The sequence below is a fragment of the Euphorbia lathyris genome, chromosome 4 (genome assembly GCF_963576675.1).
Source record: "Euphorbia lathyris chromosome 4, ddEupLath1.1, whole genome shotgun sequence".
Lineage (NCBI taxonomy): Eukaryota > Viridiplantae > Streptophyta > Magnoliopsida > Malpighiales > Euphorbiaceae > Euphorbia > Euphorbia lathyris.
Window position 1 is genome coordinate 47894093 of NC_088913.1, and position 25431 is coordinate 47919523.

At 32.2% G+C, this 25431-nt stretch overlaps 1 protein-coding gene across 1 annotated transcript; it reads right to left on the reverse strand.

The window, feature by feature from the left end:
• Positions 1-12393: 12393 nt before the first annotated feature.
• On the reverse strand, positions 12394-15863 carry LOC136226909 (protein gamma response 1). Its single transcript, XM_066015591.1, has 3 exons — positions 15630-15863; positions 13899-15096; positions 12394-13446 (listed from the first exon to the last, which is right to left on the reverse strand). The coding sequence occupies exons 1-3, from the start codon at positions 15630-15632 to the stop codon at positions 12782-12784; spliced, it is 1866 nt and encodes a 621-aa protein (XP_065871663.1). The 5' UTR covers positions 15633-15863; the 3' UTR covers positions 12394-12781.
• Positions 15864-25431: the final 9568 nt, after the last annotated feature.

The following is a 25431-nucleotide window of genomic DNA, read 5'->3' on the forward strand; positions in this document are numbered from 1 at the left end:
TTGAGGACAAGCAAGATTTTAAGTGTGGGGAGGTGGTTTATAGCTCCCTAAGCGAAAAATGTATCCTTTTTGCAAAAATTTTAACTATTTGAGTCATTAACTTTTTGCCTATAAATTCCCTTTTTCCTACCCTAAACCTTTAGCCAATGTTACAACCCTTTAAAGACCTATGATTTTGTTTAATTTTAATGCATTAATTTTGACCGGATGGATGATGTAATCCCAACGTGACCACTTTGTGCAATAACATGTAGAGAGTTTACAAAAAAAAATTTACACCCAAACATTTGAGCGTTAGAGTGACCACTTGTGAGCTATCAATTTTAGTTCTTTTCTTTCGTTATCATGAAGTGTTGATTGATAAAACCGATTAATCAGTTTTGGAGACTCGCCTGAGGTTCATTATGTTTTTAATTGCAAAATGAGTAGTCTGAACTATTGTGAATAATAAAGTGTAGTAGATTCTTATTTTTGTAAGGGAGCTATTTGTTGATTTTTCTCTGTTTTGAATTCTGTCTTGCTTAGGGACAAGCAAGATTCAAGTGTGGGGAGGTTGATAGCTCCCATTTATATAGGGTTTTTAGGATTAATTTAGTTTGTTTTCCCTTTGTTTCTATTTAATTTCAGTATCGTTTTATTACTTTTTTAGTTAAAATTAGTAATTTCCTTTATTTATGGTATTTTTGGTGTTTTCATGGATTTCCAGGGACCTTTCGTGCATTTCCGAACCAGACCCAAGCCTATTGGAGCATTCCTGGATTATTCAGGGACCGTCAGAGCACTTTTGGGATTCATCAGGGACCATTAGAGCACTTTTCGGAAGCCCATGGACCTAAACAGATAAAAGCCGGAGCAAAATCGCCCCTTTTTGGACCTATCTCGGCGAGACAATACCTGTCTCGTCGAGACAGGCCCTCGTCTCGTCGAGACACTCCTTGTCTCGACGAGACGAGGCGGGGCAAGGCGCACCAGCGCCTTTCCCCTTTGCTGAAATTCGCAGATCAGGGCCCAGAAGCCCATTTAAACACTTTGTAAAAGCCCATTTTTACCCTTGAGGCATTAGGGTTTCCTCCCTAACTCTATAAATAGGGAGCTAAACCTAATCCTTGGGGGGGATTAGCCACTTAATAAATTGGAGAGCTGTTAGGGCTTTCTCTCCTCCATAATGTAGATTTATATTTTTTAGATTAGATTTCCAGCTTTCTAGGTTAGATTTATTTTCAGTTTTTATTTCTTACTCAAGAACAATTGATGGGAGAAGTTCCTCATCTTCTATTTCTGTAATTGGAATCGGCAAAACGGGTTTTGGATTTCTATCTCTCCCTCTTATCTTTTCCTTTTATATTCAATTGAAGCTTTTTCCATTGTTCCTATTTTCCTATTGCTATGATTGGTTTGTCTATGAACTGATCTCCATCCAATTTGGGATGGGGATGAAATTGATTGTATGAATATGTATGATTAGGGATCTAGGACCTTTGATTGATCAGTTTATGCATGCTTAATGCCTAGAAATTGTTAGGAACATGATTTATGCTAGAATGAACATTGATAATGATCAACTAGCCTGTTTATGTATATAATGTACTTAATGCCTGTGACCCTGACATTAAATAGGATTATAGATAGATGAGAACCTGACCACGGAATCGTCTATACCGAACTTGTGTAAATCTGACTTCGCTAGAGACCACTAGGAATGAGGCTTTGTGGCTGGGCTACGGCTTTAGCCTTAGTTGTCAATAAACCTAATGCTTTGCATGACCTAGGGTATATGCCCAATCAAGCCGTCACCCGAATGCATGTGAATAGGTTAGACAAATCCCGTACAAATTTGTCTTTCACTTAGGACAATTACCTTCAATCATTGGTAAAACAAAAATCTGAACTCCCTAAACCCATACCTAGGATTTAATCAAAGGAATCCTCAACCTATATTGTGCCATCCGTCAATTCACCTTCTACCCTGTCAATTGTTCACTTTGTTTTGTTATGTTTATTTCCTTTAATTCAATTAGTTAGTTATTAAAAACTCAAATCTTTATCCAACCCTCTAAACAATTAGATCATTCTAGGTAGATTTACTAGTTATAACGAATAGTCTTTGTGGTTCGATCTCGTGCTTAGCACAATATTACTTGTTGCGATAGGATACACTTGTCCTATTAAATGCTATATACTTTACGAACATCAACTTACATGTGCCCATTGATTCAAAAAAAAAACTGAGTCTATAAGCCCATCTTGTTGCAGCTTAGACATGCGTTTCTCGCTTATATGGCCTAGGTGACATTACCACAAGCAAGTTGAATTATCTATCCTTTTAATTCCAAAATGTAAAAGCACCATCCTAGCCCTTCTTCTTGAGAGAGTCTAAGTACTTCTTACAGTTTCTCTTCCAATTCCCTTCTTTTACCATATTGGTGGCATTCCCTTTTGGCTTCTTGCTTTTATTGACTTGGCTTAACACCCTTGTTCTTATTAGGATCTTTAGAATTGGGAAACTTCCATTTTCTCTTGTCAGATCCCTCAATAACAAGTGCAGACATCACTTTCTCTTTCTTAACATTAGGCTCAACTGACTTGAGCATATTCAAGAGCTCTTCTAGAGAGGTCTCTAAGTTATTCATCTGACAGTTCATGATGAACAATGAATAACTCTCTAGGAGGGAATGTAGAACTAATTCGACACTTAATTCATTATCCCTCAAAATCCAATATTAGAAATTATGGTGATGTAACTAATCATCTTGACACAAAGTGCCACAACAGAAGAACCTTCTTACATCTTGGAGCAAAACAACAACTGCACTATTTCATAGCTTTCGCATTGAGTCTATTTCTCAAACACCTCCTTCAAGTGCATTACCATGGAATACGCATCCATGTTCTCATATTGCCTTTGTAGCTCTAGTGCCATAGCTGTAAGTATGATGCATCCTGCATATTCGTCTTCTGATTGATGCTTCCGGTAAACATCAATCTTCTTGACAGGAGCATCATCAAAAGACATCTGACAAAATGTAGTAAAGATTTAAAAATTGCAAGATTATTTAGAAAAAATATTATATAAGAATGGAAAGGGACATTGCAAACATCTAACATGGACAATAGATTATGACTTCAACAACTTTCAAACACTATTATCAAACAATTATAAAGATACATTTGTAAATTTAAATTATTTAAAAAAATATTAATATCATTGTATGTAAATGATATAAAATTAAAAAATGTTAAAATATTAAATATATGTACAAAATATTTATCCACCCACGCAACGCGCGGACACAATACTAGAAATTGAACACCTACTAGAACACAGATTAAGAACAAATTTTAAATGCTAGTATTGTTCTTGCGCAATCGAATAAATTTTTGTACAAAAATTTAATTTTTTTTAATTATATATCATTTGCATATATTGATAAAAAAAATTGTTTTAAAATAATTTAAATTTACAAAAAAAAATTATTTTAAAAAATAACTTTCTACAATTTTTTGATTTGAATAGTTAACGATAAATTTAATGTATGTGTAATTATTGTATTGAATATAATATTTTTTATTAATTAGATTATAAAGTGAAGTAATAAGTAGTTAATATTTTATTTTATTAGAAAAACGGAGCATAATGATTCGAAGAACATTTCATTTCATATAACATTTCCCTTTATATGTAATAAACTTTGTAATTCCTGCATTAAAAAAATAATAGAGTGGTGAGTTTTCATTATAAATAATATAATTGTTTACTTACTTCTTTTAAGTAGTTTACAATAGTCTAAATGCAGTAGTGTTCACATGGACCCTGATGACCAAATGAATTGTGGTCATTCACCGTTAGATCTAGACTGATTAAATATAAGATTTATGATGCTTTGAATCTTCATCCCATGATTTTGATCAGCCTAGATCTAACAGTGAATGACCACAATTCATTTGATCATCAAGGTCCATGTGAACGCTACTGAGTCCAAATGAACCTACATTATAGCAATATTTTTCTCTCTCTTTAATATGACAACTCATTTATTTAAAAGTACAAATTGTTTTCAAAGTGATGGGATTAATATCTCAAAATTTTAAAAATAGTTGTATTTGTTTTTATAGTTTTTTTTCATTATTTAGACCTTCTTATAGACTCCATCAATACCCTTGATGTTTTATTCTATATTTTTTTTTGATCCAAGTTGAATTTTATTTTTTATATTCATTTATTTTTACAATAATGATCTAATTATTTTTACCAACAGTATTAAATAAGTTTTTTGATGTTATATATTTTAGCATGTTGGTTGAGTGTCACATCCGTGTCTAAAATTTTTAATTTTTATTTTCGAAATAGATAGCGTTAATTAATTATAAAATTTAAATATATTATTGAGTTCAATTTAATGTTTTAAGGTGTCAATTAAAAGTTTTGGGTAAGTTTTATAAAAGTTACAAATTAAAAGAATCAAATTTAATATTTTCCAATAACTTTTACACTTAAAAGTAAATTTCAGATTTTATTTTATAAAAAAAAATAAATAAATAATAAATGGAATTAAAAGAGTTTACACCACTTGTCATTATAAAGCAAAGACTAATGTCTCCTTTCAAATCATATTTGTTTACAAATGTGATAAATATTAATATAAAGGTTTTATACCATTACATATATCTATATAAAATGAATAATTTTTAAATATAGTTATGAATCATCGTATAGTTGTCAATCATACAACTAATTCAAATTACATGTGTCAATTATTAAAGAATGTTATACTTAATAATATAATTAAATTTACCTATATAAAATGGAAGCTCCATATAGAAATGGGTAGGAAAAAGAAAGAAAGTTAAGGATACACTACCCTAAAAAAAAAGTGGAGATGATTAAAGGGGCTAAATGATGCCAAGCCTCACGAAATTCTTGGTTGCCGGAAATCGAACCGGTCGATCAACTTCAGATCAAATTTTAACTGTAGCTTCTAGTGACACCTAAAATTAATAGAAGAAGATATACGGGAAATTGATGGGGGAGTGGCGGAGTGGCGAAATTTGGCAGCTGTTAACGGAACAACGACAAATTTCGGTGATTGACGACGACATTTCGGTAACTGTATTTTGGATCTAAATTATTTTTAAAATGTTATAGGTATAATTTTGAGTAAGTTTGGTTCCGTTTCGTCAAATTTTAATATGTTTATAAGTAGTGAATTATGAAATCTATTAATTATTAATAAAAATATAAATTTTAGACTTATTGTCCTTTAATAACGTGAAATTCGGTATTAATAGATTTCTAATAATGTCACGAGTTTAACTGAACCCTCAGTCAAAATTAACGATAACAGTTTAGTGTTACAGTTTACAATTTCGGTTACAAACATAAATAAGTCTCATGAAATGTTGGTTTAAAAATTCATTAAGTGACGTTAATTTATCGAATTATAAATTAGAAGGACTAATATCGATATTTGTCAATTAGTCGGTATAGTAAAATATATAATCGAATATACAATTGGTACGTGAATTTGAATATAAAACTAGTACAAATAGACTCATGATAATATAACGAGTCTAACGATGTATTTGGTCTAAAATAACTATACCGGTTTAACATTATCCGTAAATAATCCGGTGAAAGATAAAAATAAGCCTCGTAAAAGTATTTGGTTTAAACTTTAGTTCTAAATTATTTCTTTAAGTTATTTTGAATATTTTTATTAAATTGTTTGGGATATATTGTTTATATATATATTTGGTTTTGATTGTAGAATTATTATTTACGATTGTGACATTTTGAAAATTAGAAAATGAGTTTGACAATTTTATACGAAGTATTTTTGGATTGAGAAAGCTGATGCCGGTGTTGTTAATATTTTTGTGATTTGGATGGAAGTCCAAATATGATTTTTATGTTGCGATATTTTGAAAGATAGAAAAATGGTTTTGTCCATCTAGGATTGCCCGGGGTAGGAGTTGTAAGTTGTAAGACCATACCTAAGGGCGGTATGGCCAGAGTGCACGGCTGGTAGTCCTAACGTTAGGTAAGGCGAGATATGAATGAGATATCTCGATTATTGATATGATTGATATTATGAAAGCTATACGGGTGGAATTCGAGGATGGACACACAAATTTTTATGTTACGTTTTGGAAATGCTTGATGATTTGAATTATAATGTTTTACGTTTGATTGATTACGAGTTGGTTTGTTAAAGCAATTTAGTTGATTACGAGTTGATTTAAGTACGATTCGTTTTGATAAAGCGTTATTCGATTTGATTCGTTTTGATAACACGTTGTTCGATTTGATTCGTTTGATAAAACATTATTTAATTCGATTCGTTTTGATAAACTGATTTATATGTATAAAAACTATAACAAAATGAAATATACAATTAAAGTATTAGCGTGTTATTCAAAGTGTCACTAAGTTAAAACGAGATAATAAGTTAAGTGAACTACCTATTAGAACTACCTATTAGAACTACCTAAAATATGTAGAACTACGTGGCTTTGATTCTCGATTTAAAAGATTAAAAGATGTTCGGGATACGTAGGAAGCTCGATAGAATTATCGAGTCCAAGCCAAATAAATAAATAAAACTTTAGGTATCCGAATGAATTTTTATCTAATAGAAAATCGGTTCGGCTTTCAGGCTGTTAGGCGTTTGTTATCCTATTTTCCTTTCATGCCCGATGCCATTTTGGGTCGGGTGTGACACTGAGAGCTTACATATGACTCTAGAGGTCATGAATTCGAATCACATGGGTGTGGTGGGTTGGGGGTTTTTCTTTCTCTTTAATATAATCTTCATTTGTTTAATGTAGGTGCATTGCGCACAACTTTTTAAAAAAAAAAATCAAATTAGATTAAATTTGAAAATAAAAATTGATTATTTTTTCTAGAATTTTCATTAAAGGGGAATGATTTATTTATTTATATAAAAGTTAATGATTTGTATTTTTTTTTAGTAATTTTAATATATACATTATCATATTTTTTTCGAACTTGAATTCCTTAAAATAATAATAATAAAATATGAGATTAATTAAGAAATATATTAAAATATAATGAAAAGTCAAAAATTAAATTAAACTATAATTAAAATGCAACATTATATCTAGGATACGAAAGAATTACAATCTATGTTGAAATGGAAGCAACATCAATCTATTATGCTACAAACTATTACAATTAATTTCTAATATTACACATGAAGAGACTTTATCAATTCAAATGTTACATATATTCATTTAGCCATTGCATTAAAAAACTTCAATTACATACAAAAAAAAATCATAAGAATTAGACACAAATTCATCTTGTTGATAATCATTTTGTTTGGTGGAATTTCATGATCACCAAAGTTTTAGAATTCAATTATTCATTAGGCTACAATAATTCAATATATCCAATTGACTTAGGCTAAGGTAATGGGTTTCCCTATTTTCATCTCGTAATATCCATCAAGACATTCGATCAATTTGTTCTTCATTCTTTCATTATATACAATATCAGTCACGCTCGCAGATATTTCTATGATTTCATTAATATTTTCATCGAAAGCAAGAAAACGAAAGAAATAAAGGAATAGAAAGCAAAAATGAATGGACGAAAAAGAAAATTAGGAGAGAATTATCTTTGTATCATTTTTTATTTTAAAATAAAAGAGGATGTCAAGAAGATAAAGACATATAAAAAATTTATTTTTCTTAATGAAATATCAAGTCCATAAATTAAATTTAGTTAAATAGAATTAAACCGTAATTATAACCACTCAATATAAAAAAAATGTTTATAATTAATATGTGAAATTAATTCTATTAATTAGAGTCATTATACTTATATTTTTAGAAAGTGAAGAGATTCAAATAATAATATTTTTAATTAATATTTCCAACAACTTATCCTATGATCAATGTTTTATTTTCATATGTTTGTCTATTAAAAACTTTTTAAATACTAACAATTTTGCACAAACCATAATATAATGGTTAATAACTATATAGGCATGTGTTACAAAAGCAATTGTCTCAATATCTCATAATTAATGTATATTTTCGGATTTTGAGTTCATATCTTGCATAACCCAAATTCTTCAAGAATAATTGGACGCTTACAATCTCTGTCTAGAGGATTGGACAAAAAAAACTTAACTTCTTGTTGCTAATAATAATAATAATAATAATGTAGAATCCATGATTAAAAAATGAAAAATGAACTTAGGATGGTAATAATGATAATAAACTTCATTGTAAGTATAATGTTGCAATACCTATTTAATTAATTTCTTCAATATGTCTCAAACTTCAATGAACTACTATTGTGTGAAACTTTATATCAATTCGTACCAAAATGCATAATATATATATATATATATATATATATATATAATCTATATCAGTTAGATAAACCCAAATTAAAAATAATTAGTGCATTTCATCAGGTTCTGAATTTGAAAAATTAATCTAACTTCAATTAAACCTAACAGCTGAGTTCATATAAAGCCGAAAATCTAAATTTTAGTTAGAGTTGACAATCGAAACGATTACACCTAGCAATATATACTAAAAAAGAATGCAAATATACAAAATCTATATTTTACTCATTTTGAAAAAAAAAAATCAAATAAAAAAGAAAACATAGATAAGGTAGCAGGAGGTATGGAACCTATGTAACGGCAGAAAGAAAAATTCAATCAATTTCGGTGGATAATGAATATAATGGTGGAATACTATATATATATAGGTTTATTCGTGACTTCTGGATTTTCTCCTTTTTTGTTTTTAAATTTTTCTGTAACTCTTACTTTCTTTTATTACTTTAATTAATGGGCTAGAAATTGACAACTTTTTATTATTATTATAAATTATAAACATATATAAATTACTTTTCAATTTTCTTTCTGTTATTACTAATTAATTAAATCTTTTAATTTTGATTTTTTACTACGTTGACAACTAATCAAAAAGACCTCTAAAAAACTTTTCCTCATTTCGTTTTATGTTTTTCCATCTTTCTGTAACTTTTACTTTCTTTTATTACTTTAACTAGTATTGTTCTTGCGCGTTGCACAGGTTGATTAAATTTTTATACAAAAATTTAACATTTTAATTTTTTTTAATGATATATCATTTGCATATAATGATAATACTTGTTTGTTTTAAAATAATTTAAACTTACAAAATAAAAGATTATTTTAAAAAATAATTTTGTATAATTTTTTGTTCTTCAAAAAAATAGTTAACTATAAATTTATTGTATGAGTAGTAATTGTATTGAAAATAATATTTTTATTAATTAGATTATAAAGTAAAGTAATAAGTAGTTAATATATTATTTTATTAGAAAGGAATATAATGATTCGAATAACATTTTGTTTCATAGATTTTCCAAATCTGATGTTAGATGATAAGTATCCCTGATATCCACGGCCCAAGGTTAAATGCGTTTAGTTGTAGCACGATGTCTCGAAGGTCGAGCGTTTTGATGTTGTCCTTGATTAAAGTTTGGTGATGAACAAGTACGAGAATAGTGTCCTTTCCCATTACAGTTATAACAAGTCATAGAAGAATAATCGATTGTCTTTCTTTCTTTCAAACTAATCTGGTTCAATCCCCCGACGAAGACTTTCTTCCTACTTTATGTATTAGTTAATCATGTATGTATGAATGGACATATTTGTTATATATAATATGAGAATAAGAATCTCGCCAACGAGTCTTCTTTTTTATTAATGAATTGGCTAGGACCAATGAGTTGTCGTGATAGCCTGGTACACCAAAAAAAAGTCAAATTAAAGGAAGTAAAAGTGAAAAGACAAGATATATTTCGACGAAATGCTATTGATTTTAGGCGAACTATAATGATACGGACGATAGAGCAAAGCTTGAATCCTCTATGTAAAACTAATCCAGTTTTAGCCATCACCAAGTTCAAATTTCCATGCCTAGATTGATACTAAGTGGAACCTCGAGTTGCACTTTGATCGTTGGACCATCTTCCCCTAGAATGTCATCCACGACCGTGCCCCCTACCACAATTTGTAAATACATTGTGAGAAGCATATTACGAGGATGGGGAAATATTGAGATCAGGTGGTGTATCTCTAGCCAAATGAATTTCTTTATTAATCAATAATCCAAAAAGTTTGTCATAAGTAATAGACCTAAGATGAGCTTCTAATGAATGACAAAACAACTTATGAGACGAGTCAATACATGCCATTATACAATCAACAAAAGAATCCATATACATGCCATTATACAATCAACAAAAGAATCCATACTCATAGGATTTCCGTTTTAGCCTTTTGCATATAAACAGAAATGGAATCATTATTTTATGAAGGGTGACTTAAGGTCGAGTTTCAACTGAAAAAGGTTGAATGAAGCTTATCCCAAGCGTTTTTATAGTTTCTGAACCCACCAGTTGTGGGAGCATATTATCGGATTGCAAGAACTTGGGAGTTCCGAGCTTCCCAATCATCCATATTCACACTAATTGGAGAGTTCGCCAACCTAACAAACTGAAACTTATACCGACTCTAAGAGCAAGTCATGTAATCTAACTAGGCTAAGAAAGAACATTCCTTATCTAATTAGAATTTAGAGTGAAGGCCATTTACAATTAAACCCTAGGGAGGTTAGCCAAGAACCAAATTGCCAAGGTCATTGATATCGGGCTATAACAATATTGGCTCTAGAGTTTATGTAATTCCTTGAGGAAGAGGGGATTCGAACAAGTTACATGATCCTTTTATCCGCAGTTTACACTTTACTCTTTTACCAACTGAGCTACCCGTGGAGGGTTGGTCTGATATTGAATTGATTCTAATATCATGCTTAGAAATAGGAATCTAACTTTGTCCTAAAAATATCTCAAAAGAAAAATTAGAGCCATAAATTAAGATGATACAAATGCAAAACGAATGGTAAATTGAGAAATAAAATAAAAACTTTAGCATTTAAAATCACATATGCGCCAAGAATTTAACTTATCGTGTAAGTCATTTACAGGTCCACATAGTAGAGGATAAATCATGGGTAAATAATTTATTAGTCCACACACCTCATACTTTGAAAAACACATTATAAAATCCTTATCTTTTATCAATGTTAACCATTTGGTCCTTCTGTCTATTTTTTTTTTTTAGATTTTTAACCGTTATATTTAGTATCAACTATGGTTTTAAAAACCGGACCGGACCAGCAAATTGAACCAATTCAACTATGAACCGGTCAAACTTTCGATCCGGTTATAATGACCCCATGTGAACCAGGGAAAATCAGCGAACCAGTATCAACTCAGCAAACTGGTTTCACCCCGGTTCTTAGCTAAAAAAAAAAAAACTGGTTCGCAAAACAGCTTACTTTTAGTGCTGAGATATAATTGGGATTTTATAGATAAGATTTCAACTCCTTAATTTACTTTCATCCGATGTGGGACAAGGTTGTAGTTGGAACCTTTACAATGAGCACAATTAATATAGTACTGACAATTAATTACTTTATTTTCCTCCGATGTGGGACAAGTTATTTGTAGTTAAAATCTGCACTACTCCCTTTTCTTTCTTTCTTTTTTTTTACAATATAGGACAATTAGTTTTGAATGGGAGGACAACTAATAATATATAGTGCTCACAATTAACAGAAAGATTAGCCCTAAATTTCTAATTTGCTATTTTACAATACACTATTTTGTATATATTGATTTTTTTGTAAGGTTGTAGGAAATAAATTAAAAAATATTAGATTCTGGAATTTATTATATTTGGATGTATTTTTTTTGGTAGGGGGATGCAATTTATTAAAATTTTAATATATATATATATATAATATATTATTAATGACATCATCCGGTTCAATCAATCCGAGTCAACCGGCTGAACCCATTGACCCCTAAACCCTTTGTCACACCGGTTCAATGTCCAGTCCGGTTTTTAAAACCATGGTATCAACAGACAAACAGAAAACAATAGAGTAACATGACCATTTTATATTGTACTATGGTTGTTCCGAAAGATAAGATATGTTCAGTTAAAGATCTAAAAAAAATAGAAAGGGTTAATATTTACAAAAGATGTAGATCTTGTGTTTTTCAAAATAAAAGGACTAAATAATGTGTTACATAAAAGGTGGGGATTAGTACATCATTTACCCATAAATCATTATAGAATTTTCTACTGACTTACATGTTCCGGCATCTAATGATCCTTTCTAAGTCATACATTTTGAAACATGGAGGTAGATTGTAACGACCATTCTTAAGGGAGTGATGTTGGGTAGAAGATTAAACAAGGAGCGATGTTAAAATGGCGATGATGGAGATAGAAATAAATCAAATCCCACATCGAAATAAAATGGGATGACTAAAATGTATTAGTAAGATACATAGAAATTTATGAGACCTAATAAGTTGGATTTGCGTATTGGGCTAGAATCTTACATATAAACACATCTTACTACCATGTAAAAACATAAAGAAATGTCCGTACAAAAAAAAAATGGCTCCATATGCATAAAATCTTCTTTTTACCAATTAAGGCACGCGTATGATGCCAAATGGGAATGTCACTGAAGAACGAAAGCAATATCTGGAGCAACTCTGAGGAATTCTAACACACTTATTGTGGAAAGAAGACTACTTACACATTTGAACAATTAAAATCAGGAGCTAATTCATAGTTTTCATTCTACTTCTCAGTTTCCCCTATATTCATCAGTTTGAAATCTCAATTTTAAAGCCATATGCGCTTCAATAAGGAATCCTTAATCCCATAAATTACATTTCAGATTCAAATCCAATGTTCCAAAATCCTTCAGGAGTCATAGGAGGAACATACTTGTACCGATGCCTCGAAACACCATCATGATGCTCACAGCGAAAATTCTGCTTCGCATCATCAACATCGTTGCCTTCATTAGAGTGAACTGCATCATAAAATTTCTTGCACTGCTTGCATTCAACTCCTTTCAGATTCTCCCGTTCAGTTTTTTTCCTAACTGGTTCAACATACTTGAATTCTTTTTGCCCAGCCATTGGTAGCAGCATCTGCTGGTTTTCTGGGCCAGCAACACTATTGTCTTGTGTTTCTTCATCTGAACCTTCAGGATGGACATCTTTCTGGTCTGGTACAGGGTTATGAACTTTCTCATTCATGGCTTTGTTCACTGTGACTTTAAGGTTCTCAAGGGGAGTATCAAGGAAATCATCATGAGGGTCAGGCCCATCTTTGCATCGGCGAGACCTAGTATCTACCCAACGAGAAGCAGGCCTCTTCGCACCAATGACTGGAGCTGATTTTGCTGTGGGAAGACATTTTGATGCAATATGATTGGAACTAGGAGAGAGAAAGCTCGACATTGGAATTGATTTGACTACTTGATCATCCTCTAGTCCATCACTGACTTCATTTTCAGTCTTTACTTTTGTAATCTCGCATGCAACTGCATACGTATGTAAGCAGTTATCCTCAAAATAAAGAGTACTAGGAATTGTTAAGACTAGAAAACCTAAGGAAAATGGTACAAAGTTGATCTCTAACAATAAAGGTAGCAATTAAGATTTAGGATGTCTCTGTATGGGCTTCCCAATTTAAAAATAAACCCTAGTCACTAATTCAGCGAAATCAGGGTGAGCAAATGCTAAGTCCTATATAAGCTCTGAAATGTATACCGCACAACTTGCCCATTTTGTGGATGGCTACTCAATGATTTCCTTTATAAGGATCATAGATAAACCAAATCAGGAGCAAAGCATATCAAAATCTCACCTTTTTGTTCTCTCATGATGCAAGGTTTGGTTATTGAAACACCCATGATTCCAACAAAAGAAACCCTATCTATCCCTATCCCTTCCATAAAAACATGGAAAATAGAAAAGATAATTGAGATCTTACCAGGTGCAGTCTCTGGATTTTGCCGATGTGTTAAAGAGACACTTTCATCTTCTAACTTGATCTGAAGCAGCATATTTTCTTCAGTAAGGCCAGATTTTTTGCAGACATAGTTGTATTGAGACTTCAGCCTTTTGTATGCATCAATATGAGACCTTGTCTTCTCCTTTAATGACAGTAACTGAGAGTCTTTCAGCTGAATTTTCTGAAGTAACTTCTCATACGAATCCTTCCCTGCCATCTTACTACTCCTACTGAGATTTCCTTGTAGCTCATAAACCTTCTTCCCATAACCATTTGATTTCTGCAGAAGCATTTTTCTCTTATTCACATCAATCTGTTGAAGCAGTTGTGCATGCACCAACTTTACCTCTTCATGTTCCTCCGTCTTCTTCCTAAGCTTCTTTTGGAGTTCACAAACATTGTATTCCAAATCTTCCGATTTTCCTAGAAGTTCCTTCTTCTCATTTTCATGCTGAGCCACTGATTCTCCACTCTTTGTTAATGCCAACATTAGGGACTCTACTCTTTTGTACAAGTCTTGGGTCAACTCTTCTTTATTAGCTACCTCTTCACTCTTCTTCCTAATCTCCGCTCCGAGCTCTTCGATTTTTTGCTCTAATTTCTTCACTTGAGCAAGCATTTTATTTGTTTTCTCTTCATACTCGTTAAGCTGCTTTGTTTTATCCACTATCATATAAGAATTAGATTGAACCAGTTGGAGTAGTCTATTATGCAACTCCAATCCTTCATCAACTTCCTTGGACTTGCTCCTAACCTCAACTTCCAGCTTGTCAATTTTTTCTTGTTGATTTATTTCTCTAATAAGTAGAGGTTTAATCTTCTCATCCAGATCTACCAAAGCCTTTTCCTTTTCAAGCTTCAAACAACGGTTTTCTTCAAGGGTTTCTTGATTTTGAAGTTGAAGTTTTTCAATCTGAAGAAGGAGATCTTTCTCCTTCTCTTTCCATGAATCCTCAGCTTCCTTTTTCATTTCCAAGTAAATTTTCTGCAAGCTTTTAGATTTTGCTTGGAAATTTGAGTAAAGCTGAGTGCAAAATATATACTCTATCTGAGAAATCCTGTCCTTGGCTTCCTGAATTGTTGCAACAAGTATAGTACTAAGCTTAGAGACATACTTCACATCGTCAGTTTCGTCTGGATAACCTAGTTTAGGTGAAAATTCAGGTTTCCCTTCCACCTGTGGGAAGTAAATATATTAAAAAGCCAAGCAAGACGTATGAACACATCACATATTTCATTTAGTCTGGAATAAAGGATCAACAAGTATTAGCACATTTAAATCTTCAATTGGGAAAACAATTTACAACCGAACTGATTCTAATTAAGACTGGGATTACGAATTTATAATTAGATTGTGGAATAAGGAATTCAAGCTAATGGAGGTGAAATGAACAGTAAAGAGTGAAGCATCTGAGATCATTCACAAGCAGCACACTCATTTTCAATAACGAACAAAAGTGACATTAAAAATTTGCAGATTTCAGAGAAATTTTATGAACATTGTTTTAGGCATTGTTTTATTAGACTAAGAATTTCCTACAGACAAATAAAAACCGAAGGAGTAAAACAGCACAAATCTCAGCAACTTCATGCATTTGAAAAAAAAAACAATCAAATCAGAGTGAGGAAATCAAACCAAATTTCATTTACATTGAGGACTAAACAGGTAAAAACTAATTGATATTACAAATTCTGGAGAAAGATAGATACCATTTGATAGTGATGGAAAAGCACTGAACTATGATGAAATTCAACCTGTCCGGTCCAGGTGACACGAGACGGAATAATCGCCGGAATGAAGTCAACAATTGGGTACGGAAATTGGGAAGGGAGCGGTGAGCAAACCTTGATGAATTGAGGAAATGGAAGAAAAATGATAGAGAAATAGCTTTTAGGGCTTCCAGTAAGAATATAAATTAATTTAGGCAGAAAGCGGGAATTGAAGCCGCGAAATTACCAACGATGTCCTTTTACATGAGATTATGTCGTTTTTAGATAATAAACTAAGCTTTGGTGCTATTTGATAAGAAGTGAAATTTAGGCTCTTGTTTGTGTTCCGCAAAATTTTATGCTAGGAAAATATTGTATAGAAAAATAAAATATTTTTTTATGTTTAGCAACAATACTAGAAAATATTTTCCAACCACTGAATATAGATTTTTTGTATTTTTTTATTTTCAATTGTATATATAAAAACAAAAAAGAGATTTACATGTATTAAGCACCAAAAACACATATAAACTGTAAGGTGTCATTTGGTTCACGGAATGAAATTGAATAGAATAGAATTGCTATTCTAAAGAAATAGAATAGTAAAGAATGGAATAGAAATTCCTTATGAATAACTATTCTTATGTTTGGTTGGTGGAATAAGATAGAATAGAATATATAATTTTTCATTCAAAAGACAACATTATCCTCAAATCTATTACTATAAATTGTATGTTTTCTTGTGGTATTAACGTTATTGTGTTTTTTTTGTATTTTTTCGTGTTTTCACGTTTAGTTTTTCGGTTTTTCTCTTTTTTCTTTTTTCTTTTTTTTTTGCGTTTTTTAATTTTTACATTTTGTTACTTTTTCGTGTTATTCACGTTTTTTTCATGTTTTTCGTATTTTTTATGTTTTCGTGTTTTTTACGTTTTCGTTTTTTGTTTTTTCATGTTTATCGCGTTTTTCATGTATTATCACGTTTTTGTGTTTTAGCATTTTTCACGTTTTCGTGTTTTTTCGTATTTTTCAGGTTTTTATATATTTCACGTTTTCGTGTCTTCCTTGAACCGGGATCAATCAAATTTTGACTCATGATGGAGCAACCTATTTAATTGGTGTGTTCCGATGGCTGCTATTCTTGACTTCACTCTTTTATTTCATTTTTGTTCTTTTATTTTTTTACTTTTGTAGACTAAAGTGGAAGCTCAGGTAAGGATTTGAGAACTCCAAGACTTGTACAAACAAAATTTCTTGAGGCATCTAAACAAAGCAAGAAGGTCTGATTTATAATCAGAATACTAGAGCCAAACCTTGTGGTTACACTTGTTTTCGATCAACACCCATGTGGTTTAAAAGTTTGCAAAATGGTACCTTGAGGTTCATTCCGTTAGCAAACACAAGCCAATTTGAGTAACGGTGTTAAAAGTCAAAGGGAAAATAGTTAATTTGATCCTTATAATTATTTATATTATAAATTAACTCCCTTAATTATCTAATTCTCATAAAAAAAAACCTAAAACTAAAAATAAAAATTCAAATTTACCATCTCTCATCTCTTTCTTTTCAATCTCTCTCCTTCAATCTCACTTTAAATTTAAGCTTAAGTAAAAAGATAAAAACTGAAGTGGCCGGATTCCTATTCTCACGAAATTCACATCACCACTTCCGCCAGCTTTTGCTTCCTCCTAATCAACGCAAATTGGTGTTCCATTTGCTCAGAAATATCAACTTCTGAGTGCTGACTCTAGGACTCTGCTCTATCGAAAGCAAAATCCATATGTGTTCACCTTATCAAAGAAAACCAATTTAAAATTAGAAAACACAAACAACTTTTTGGATCATTCAGATTACACTACAACTGGTGTTCCTCCCATGTTTTACCAGTTCCAGATTTATACTACCATCCTTCTTCTACTGCTCATAATAATGATTCTCAGCTTTCAGGATATCTTCAATGGCTAGAAGAAGAAAAGCTCAAACTAAATCGAAATGTTGGAGAAGAAGAAGCCAATGCCAATGCCATGAATGAAATAAAAAGCTCAAACTAGCTGATATGTTCATAGCTACCTGCCATGAAAAGTTTAGGTTGGAAAACAATAATCTTATAGGAGATTTCAGGACATGATGGCCAGAAGTATGTGATTTCAATATTATTATCTTCTTTCTGTTTCAATCAAGGTTTGCTCGAGTGGTTTGGAGTTAGATAACTCTGCAAGTAAGATTTAATATTGATATGGGTGATTTCCGGAGGAGTTGCGGTGTTGATTGAAGGATGTCGATTTGGATCGGAAGCGACACGGGCACATGCGGTTGGTGCTGTCATCATCATCGCCGTGCCTGGATGAATCGGAATCGGAGGAGTTGCAGTGAAGAACAACAAATGTTTGTAGAAGCAACTTTCTATGCGCTAGAGACAAGATGAGTTTGCAGTTGTTGCTGAAGAGGCGAGCGAAAAGCTTCAAGAAGCTCCGGTAGCTCAAAAGAGAGCTGAGGAGAATTCCGAAATTTAAAAGTTTGATTTGGAACAGGCTGGGATTGAGACAGTTCAGAAGAAGGAAGATGAATGGCGAATCATGGTCTGATTTTGTAGATGATTTAAACAGTAAAAAAATTACTAATTTTTTGCTAGAGAGAGAAAATAGACAGGGAAAGTGATATGTTTTGATTTTTATTAAATTGAGATAAAAAAGATGGTAAATTTGAATTTTTATTTTTATTTTGTGGCTTGTTTATGAGAATTAGATAATTAAGGGAGTTAATTTATAATGTAAATAATTATAAGGACCAAATTAACTATTTTCCTTTTGACTTTTAACATCGTTAGTCAATTTGGCTTGTGTTTGCTAACGGAATGAACCTCAAGGTACCATTTTGCAAACTTTTAAACCACATGGGTGTTGATCGGAAACAGGTGTAACCACAAGGTTTATTTTTGTACTTTTCCCTAAAAATAATTATTTATCTTCTTCTCCAACATTTACCTTCAGTTTGATTGATCCAAACACGACTTTCATGCAACCTCCGCCCAGAATATTGCTTCCAGGTTCTTCCCCTTTGAACATCTAGTTGTTTTCGCCCTTATATCAGCTATGTGTTCTTTTTTATGTTCAAACACAATTTCCATTGAGTTTTTTATTATGACCAAAATAACACTTAGCCCTTGTTTGGGAGGAGGTTAATGGGAGTAAATGGGAGTAATGGAAGGTTAAGTATTAAGTTAACTTTGTTTGAGAGTTATTTTTTTGAGAGTAAATGAAGGTTAATGGGGTTAAATCTTTACTTCCTCTAACCTCCAAACTCTAACCTCCAAATTGGGGGTTAATGGGAGTAACGTAAACTTTTTTAAAATTTCTTGTCTCTGCAGTGTAAATTTAACCTTCCTTCCCTTCCATATTTAAACTCTCAAACAAGGTTAAACATTTAACCTCATTTACATCCTATAAACTCCCAAACAATGTTAACTTTTAACTTTCCATTCCATCACTTCCCTTCCCTTTCCATAACTTTTAAGGAATTAGATCCCCAAGATATTTAAATTCAGAATTGAATTAAGTTGTTTTTAATGCTAATGTGTTTCTTGATTGTTTATTTTAACTTGGAAGCATAAAAATAAAACAACTTAAACGACTTTAAAACAATTAAAGACTTGAGCCTAAGTCTGGTCCAGAACCTAGAAGCTTGTGACAAACAGTCACATCAAGGTGTTCCGAAAATAGTAAAACTTTAGAAGATAGAAGACCATGTAAGTCACATGTCTCTCTTTATCAACCAAATAAGGAAAGACGCGGACTGCAAGTCTATGAAGTCTGAAGTCTAAAGGCAAACATTTGACGTGCGACTCAACGATCGATAGAAGTCTGATTTTGAAACGACAAATTTCATTATATGGATAAAACGGTTAGTAATCAACCAATGAATAGCAATCTAAATTGATTGCCTCTAAAAGAATCGACACGAGATCAAAGAGAGAGTAAACGAAAGAAGTAATTAGACAAGTGGAGTTCGGAAGAATTTCTTCCCTTTGATTTTAGCTTGGCAGAATTCTAGCCTATAGGGGGTATAAATAGTTTCTCAAAATTAACCCTAATCAAATTAGGTTAAAGCTCTTAATTAGAATCTTATTCCGGATAGGTTTACTAATTAGATAAATAAAAATTATTATTATCATTATATATATCTAATATAAATAAATAATAACCCTAATCCTAATTAGATTTTTATTTATGTTAGGGAATTAAGGGGTGTTTGTTTACCTACTTTTCACCTCCTGTTTGCCTTTTCATTTTAAAAGGCAGAGTTTTAGGTGTTTGGTTAGGCTTCTCCTATTTGCCTTTTACAGTTGAAAAGCAGCATTAAGTGTTTGATTAGTGACCTCCTGTTTGCCTTTTACACCTGAAAAGCAGCCTTTTACAAAAACAGAGAATCTCTGCTTTTTGGAAAAGCAGCTTTTTCCAACAGCAAACAGTAGGTAAAACAAACGGGGCCTAATAAGTTAATTTAACTATAGGGCAAATTACAAATCTAGACCAACTGAAGGAGTCCATTAACATATTTGACCCACTTTGCTCCATCTCACCAAATTAGATACTTTCATCCCTTTTGAACAAATATACCCCTAGTTCCATTCGACTTCTACTTCTGCTCCTGCTCCCGCTTCTTCTTCTTCTTCAAGAAGAAGAAAAAGAATTGTGTGGAAGAAAATGGTATTGTTTCAATTTTCTCCGTTTTCCTCTATTTTGTCGCATTTGTGGCGAAATTTGTCGTATTTCGTCATAAATGCGACAATCGTTGTCGCATTTGCACTGTTGTAGCTGCTACAAGAGTAATTTTATCGCAGATGCGATAAATTTCGTCACAAATGCAACAACTCTTATCGCAGATGCGACAACCTATTGTCGCATTTGTGACGAAATGCGTCGCAGATATGACAATTGTTGCCACATTTGTGACGAAATGCGTCGCAGATGCGACAAATTTCATCATAAATGCGACAAAAATGGAGGAAAATTGAGGAAATTGAAACGATACCATTTTCGTAATGGAGCTTCATAATCTCTTTTTTCTCTCTCTATAAACCACCATTTTTTCTCTTTCTAGACTTGGCAATAATGCCGCTTTCATTGGTTTGGGATGGCGAAGATGACGTTATGAGTCCGAGGAAAAATGTGAATTGAAATAAGGGTATTCTTGTCCAAAGTGGATGAAAGTGTCTAATTTAGTGAGATGGAAGCAAAGTGGGTCAAATATGTTAATAGACCCCTTCAAATAGGCTAGATTAGTAATTAGCCCACTATAACCATAATCATAATCTAATTATGATTATCAATTAAATTAATTTAATCCCTTAAACTATAATTTTCGGCCCTATGACCCCACTCTCTCAATTACCGTTTCTTCCTCTGATTCTAAGTCCCATATGCGACCCAATAGGTTCTTAACGATACTAATCGTATATATTTATTGGAATTAATTTAACAAATTAATTTCAACAAAATATGTAACAGAATGAGTTCGAAGACTGTTACTAGCAGAACCGTAAACATTCCCCCAGTGCGATAAGAAGCCAAATTGATATTGAAGTTTACCTTTCCGTATTAGGTCCAGTATAATTTGATCCTTCATCAGCCATATCCTTAGACGAACCTGTAACTATGGAATATGTCAAGTTACATATAATGAGACGTCTGTTTTATTTGTCCAAGTAGAATTAACTATGAATAGATAGATTAAGTGAAATCTCCATTTCTACTCTTAACCCTATCACCTTGCAAGGATTTTCAATTAATTCTCCACAAAAGGACATGGATATATCTCTTATCTATCAAGAGTGACGAATGCTCAATCTAACATTAACTACCCTGCAATTATTTTATGTGATATACGCCTGCTCGCACACACCTTAGCTTCATCCCTTTATGGATCATGTTTAAAGAAAGTCTAAGTACCACATTCCATAATCCAGAACCACTAATTAATGTTTATTTTAGTCTGAGGATTACTTATACATATTAATACCATTTGAGATCAAACAGGTGACATTTTGATAAATCCATCCATCCTGTCATCTCAAGTTTGGTCCCTAATCCTAATGAACTCCTTCACTGGATCCATGCAACTGCCTAGATATCTGAATATATAAAGCTTGTGAGATCATCTCTCTGTTCACAACAGAAGACATTATTACATGCAAGTCTCAACAACATTATGTTAATCCCTAAACATATCACTTGACTTAGGGCAATTTAAGTTTATCAACTTATTAGTTTAGAATCATAAGGTATAGCCTCACTTCATGTTTGTATGAACACTTTATGATTGCTTATATAAACTTGAGACTTCCTTTTATTTAACTTGTTTTAGTTGTGACAAAAGATCGATGCCTTTATATAGTTAAACATATTGTATCTCATAAAACAAATGATAAAAGAACAGTTCATTTACAATTAGTTTGTTTCCTAAAACAATTGTCTATAGGACATAAACCCCAATATGAGTCGTATAGTTGATATGATTGATTACATGAATCTACCTATTAAAAGAAGTTACTTGTAGAGTCACTGAAGGTGACACTTCACTAAATAAGATCCTAGCTCATTAAAGAGTTTGTGAAATTCTTCAAGTTAATATTGAGGGTTATTAATTTGGTAAAATAGTGAGAGCAATTTACACATGCAAAGCCATATGTTTAAATTGAATATATAAACCAAATGAATAACATACGTCATTCTATCTCACTTTCAGGTTAAAGTAAATACTCTACATCATCATATCTAAAATGGATCTGCGCAATATTTTAACCGATAACAGATTGACTAGTTCAAATTTCATCGACTGGTTTTGCAACCTCAAAATTATTTTGAAGTTCAAAAAAAATAGGTATATATTAAGATACACTGACAATATCCCTACGGACCATTCTCCTGTCAAGGAGATCGATGTGTACTGGAAGCATCAATCAGATGACGAACATGCAGGATGTATCATACTTGTAGCGCTGAATCTTGAGGTGCAAAGGCAACATGAAAACATGGATGTGTATTCCATGGTTCTACACTTGAATGAGCTATTTAAGAAACAGACTCGATACAAATGCTATGAGATAGCAAAGTTGTTGTTTTGCTCTAAGATGCAAGAAGGTTCTTCTATCGTGGCACGTTATGTTAAGATGATTGGTTACATCACCAAGCTTTCTAGTATTGGATTTGTGATGGATCATGAATTAAGTGTTGACTTAGTTCTACAATTCTTCCTAGAGAGTTATTCACAGTTCATCATGAACTATCAGATGGATGACTTACATAACTCTCTAGAAGAGCTCTTGAATATGCTCAAGTCAGTTGAGCCCAATCTAAAGAAAGAGAAAGTGATGTCTGCAATTGTTATTGAGGGATGTCACAAGAGAAAAGGCAAGTTTCCCAATTTTAAAGATTCTAAGAAGAACAAAGGCATTAAGTCAAGTCAAGCTAAAGGAAAGCAAGTCAGTAAAAGCAAGAAGACAAAAGGGGGAATGCCACCATTGTGGTAAAGAAGGGAATTGGAAGAGGAACTGTGAGAAGTACCTAGACTCTCTCAAGAAGAAGGGTCAAGATGGTGCTTTTACTTTTTGAACTAAAGGATAGATAATACAACTTCCTTATGGCAATGTCACATAGGCCATATAAGTGAGAAACGCATGTCTACGCTGCATCAAGATGGGCTTATAGACTCAGTTGATTTTGAATCAATGGGCATATATGAATCTTGTTTAAAAGGAAAGATGACAAAGACACCCTTTAATAATAAATGGGAACGTGTATTAAACACTCTAGGACTACTACATTCAGATGTATGTGGTCCTATGTCAACACAAGCAAGAGAAAGGTTTAGTTACTTCATTAGCTTTATAAGATGATCATACCAGATATTGAGTTGTCACTCGTATTAAACCTATTTCTGTTCAAATCATAAACAACCACGTGAAATCTTTCCAAAACATTTAATAAACTAAGCTAAATGCATGAATTGAAACGTGAATATGCATGCAATAATATGTAAACTTTGGACTTATCACTGCCCCCAACTAATACAGTGTTTCAGCAGTCTAAAGATACAGAGACCTTGTATTTATCAATTAATTTCTTTTACCGTTTGATATCGATATTATAAGCTAGAGGCATGGTGGCTGACATCCTCTCTATAGTTTATGATATTTCTTGATCTTTAAGTAGATTGATGAATCGGACAAGTAAACTACTTATCAGGGTATGGACATACACTTCTCAATCTCACTTATCAAGTGGCATATGATATCGTCTCATTGTTACATGTGTGATAATTCCATCACGTCACTATCAATACCAATGTGTTCACTTGTTCACCCAATCATACATGTATTTGGCATCCTGTTACAGATCTATTAGGGTATGTCAAAGTGAACCGGATTCCACATTGATATTATAATGAAATCTGGTTTGAAGATAATTAGAGGCCTACTTAAGAAAACTTATGACACAACCATCATGAAGTTTTCTCAAACGGATTGATTCAGTCACATGTATTCAACATGTACTTATATGACACAACCATCATGAATTACTACCATATAGTCATCAAATATACAAGTTTGTGGTTTTAATCATTCTCATGATAGAATAGACTTATGATATGGTTTTATGATTGTCAATCAATGGATTCTCTATTCATATTATAGCACAAGATATAAATGAACTAGATTAATGTCTTTATTAATGTGACACAAATATATTTTTACAAGAACCAATGCCTATGAACTAGGGCACACCAACAGTCTCCCACTTGACTTCTTATCGCTCTGGGAGAATTTGACGATTCTGCCTATAACAGCCTACGCACTCATTCTTTTATACGTTTAGTTGAAATTAATTTGTTTAAATTAATTTCAGTAAGCATATACGGCTAGTGGCAGTAAGAACCTAATGGATCACACATATAGTTAAGACTGAAGGATGGAATGGTAATTTTAGAGTGAGACATGAGGGGGCTAAAATTTATAGCACATGGGAGGTTGTTTGATTATAGTTATGAATAAATTAAATAGAGGATTATAATTCTATTAGGAAATATGAACTCTAATTTGATCAAAATTGTGAATTACTATTAATTATGTGAATATATATATATATATATATATATATATATATATATATATATATATATATATATATATAGAGAGAGAGAGAGTGGGGCTATAGAGAGGGATTCCCTTACTTTTTATTCTAAGGGAAGAATATCTTTATTCTAATTACCAAACAGTATTAATGTTATTTAATTAAACAAATTTAAGTGAATTAAAATTCTACTATTCTCTCTCCTTTTAAACACGGTCTCTCTCTCCTCTTAAACATTCACGGCTCTCTCACTCCTCCTTCCCTTAAACTATTGTTCCTTTATGACCCATTCCGGAGAGAGTCGGAGAGAGTTTTCCGGTGAGGTTATTGCTGCTTAACTTCAACCATAAAAGTGAAGCTAATGAGCAAATAAAGCTTGGAATATCACCCACCAGGTTGTTTTTGGACAGATCTAAGACCATTAGTCTCTGTAAATTCTGAAAATTTGAAGGGATTTTTCCTGAGAAGTAATTGCTTGACAAATCAAGGAAACTTAAATTCCTCAGTTTACTCATGGATTGTGGAATGCTACCATTCAAAGAGTTCATTGAAAGATCCAGGTTCTCCAATCTAGGCACAATTTCTCCAATGTTTGTAGGAATTGGTCCTGACAATAAATTGTTCCTCAAAGAGAGATTCGTCACGTTTGGCCAAAGTGGTAGCTGACCTTCCAAGCG

What these genes read in the sequence shown, in the direction of transcription:
- LOC136226909 (XM_066015591.1), bottom strand. An exon ending in AAATCCAGAGACTGCACCTG is followed by an intron (nt 13,447 to 13,898) that starts GTAAGATCTCAA and finishes ATACGTATGCAG; the next exon opens with TTGCATGCGAGATTACAAAA.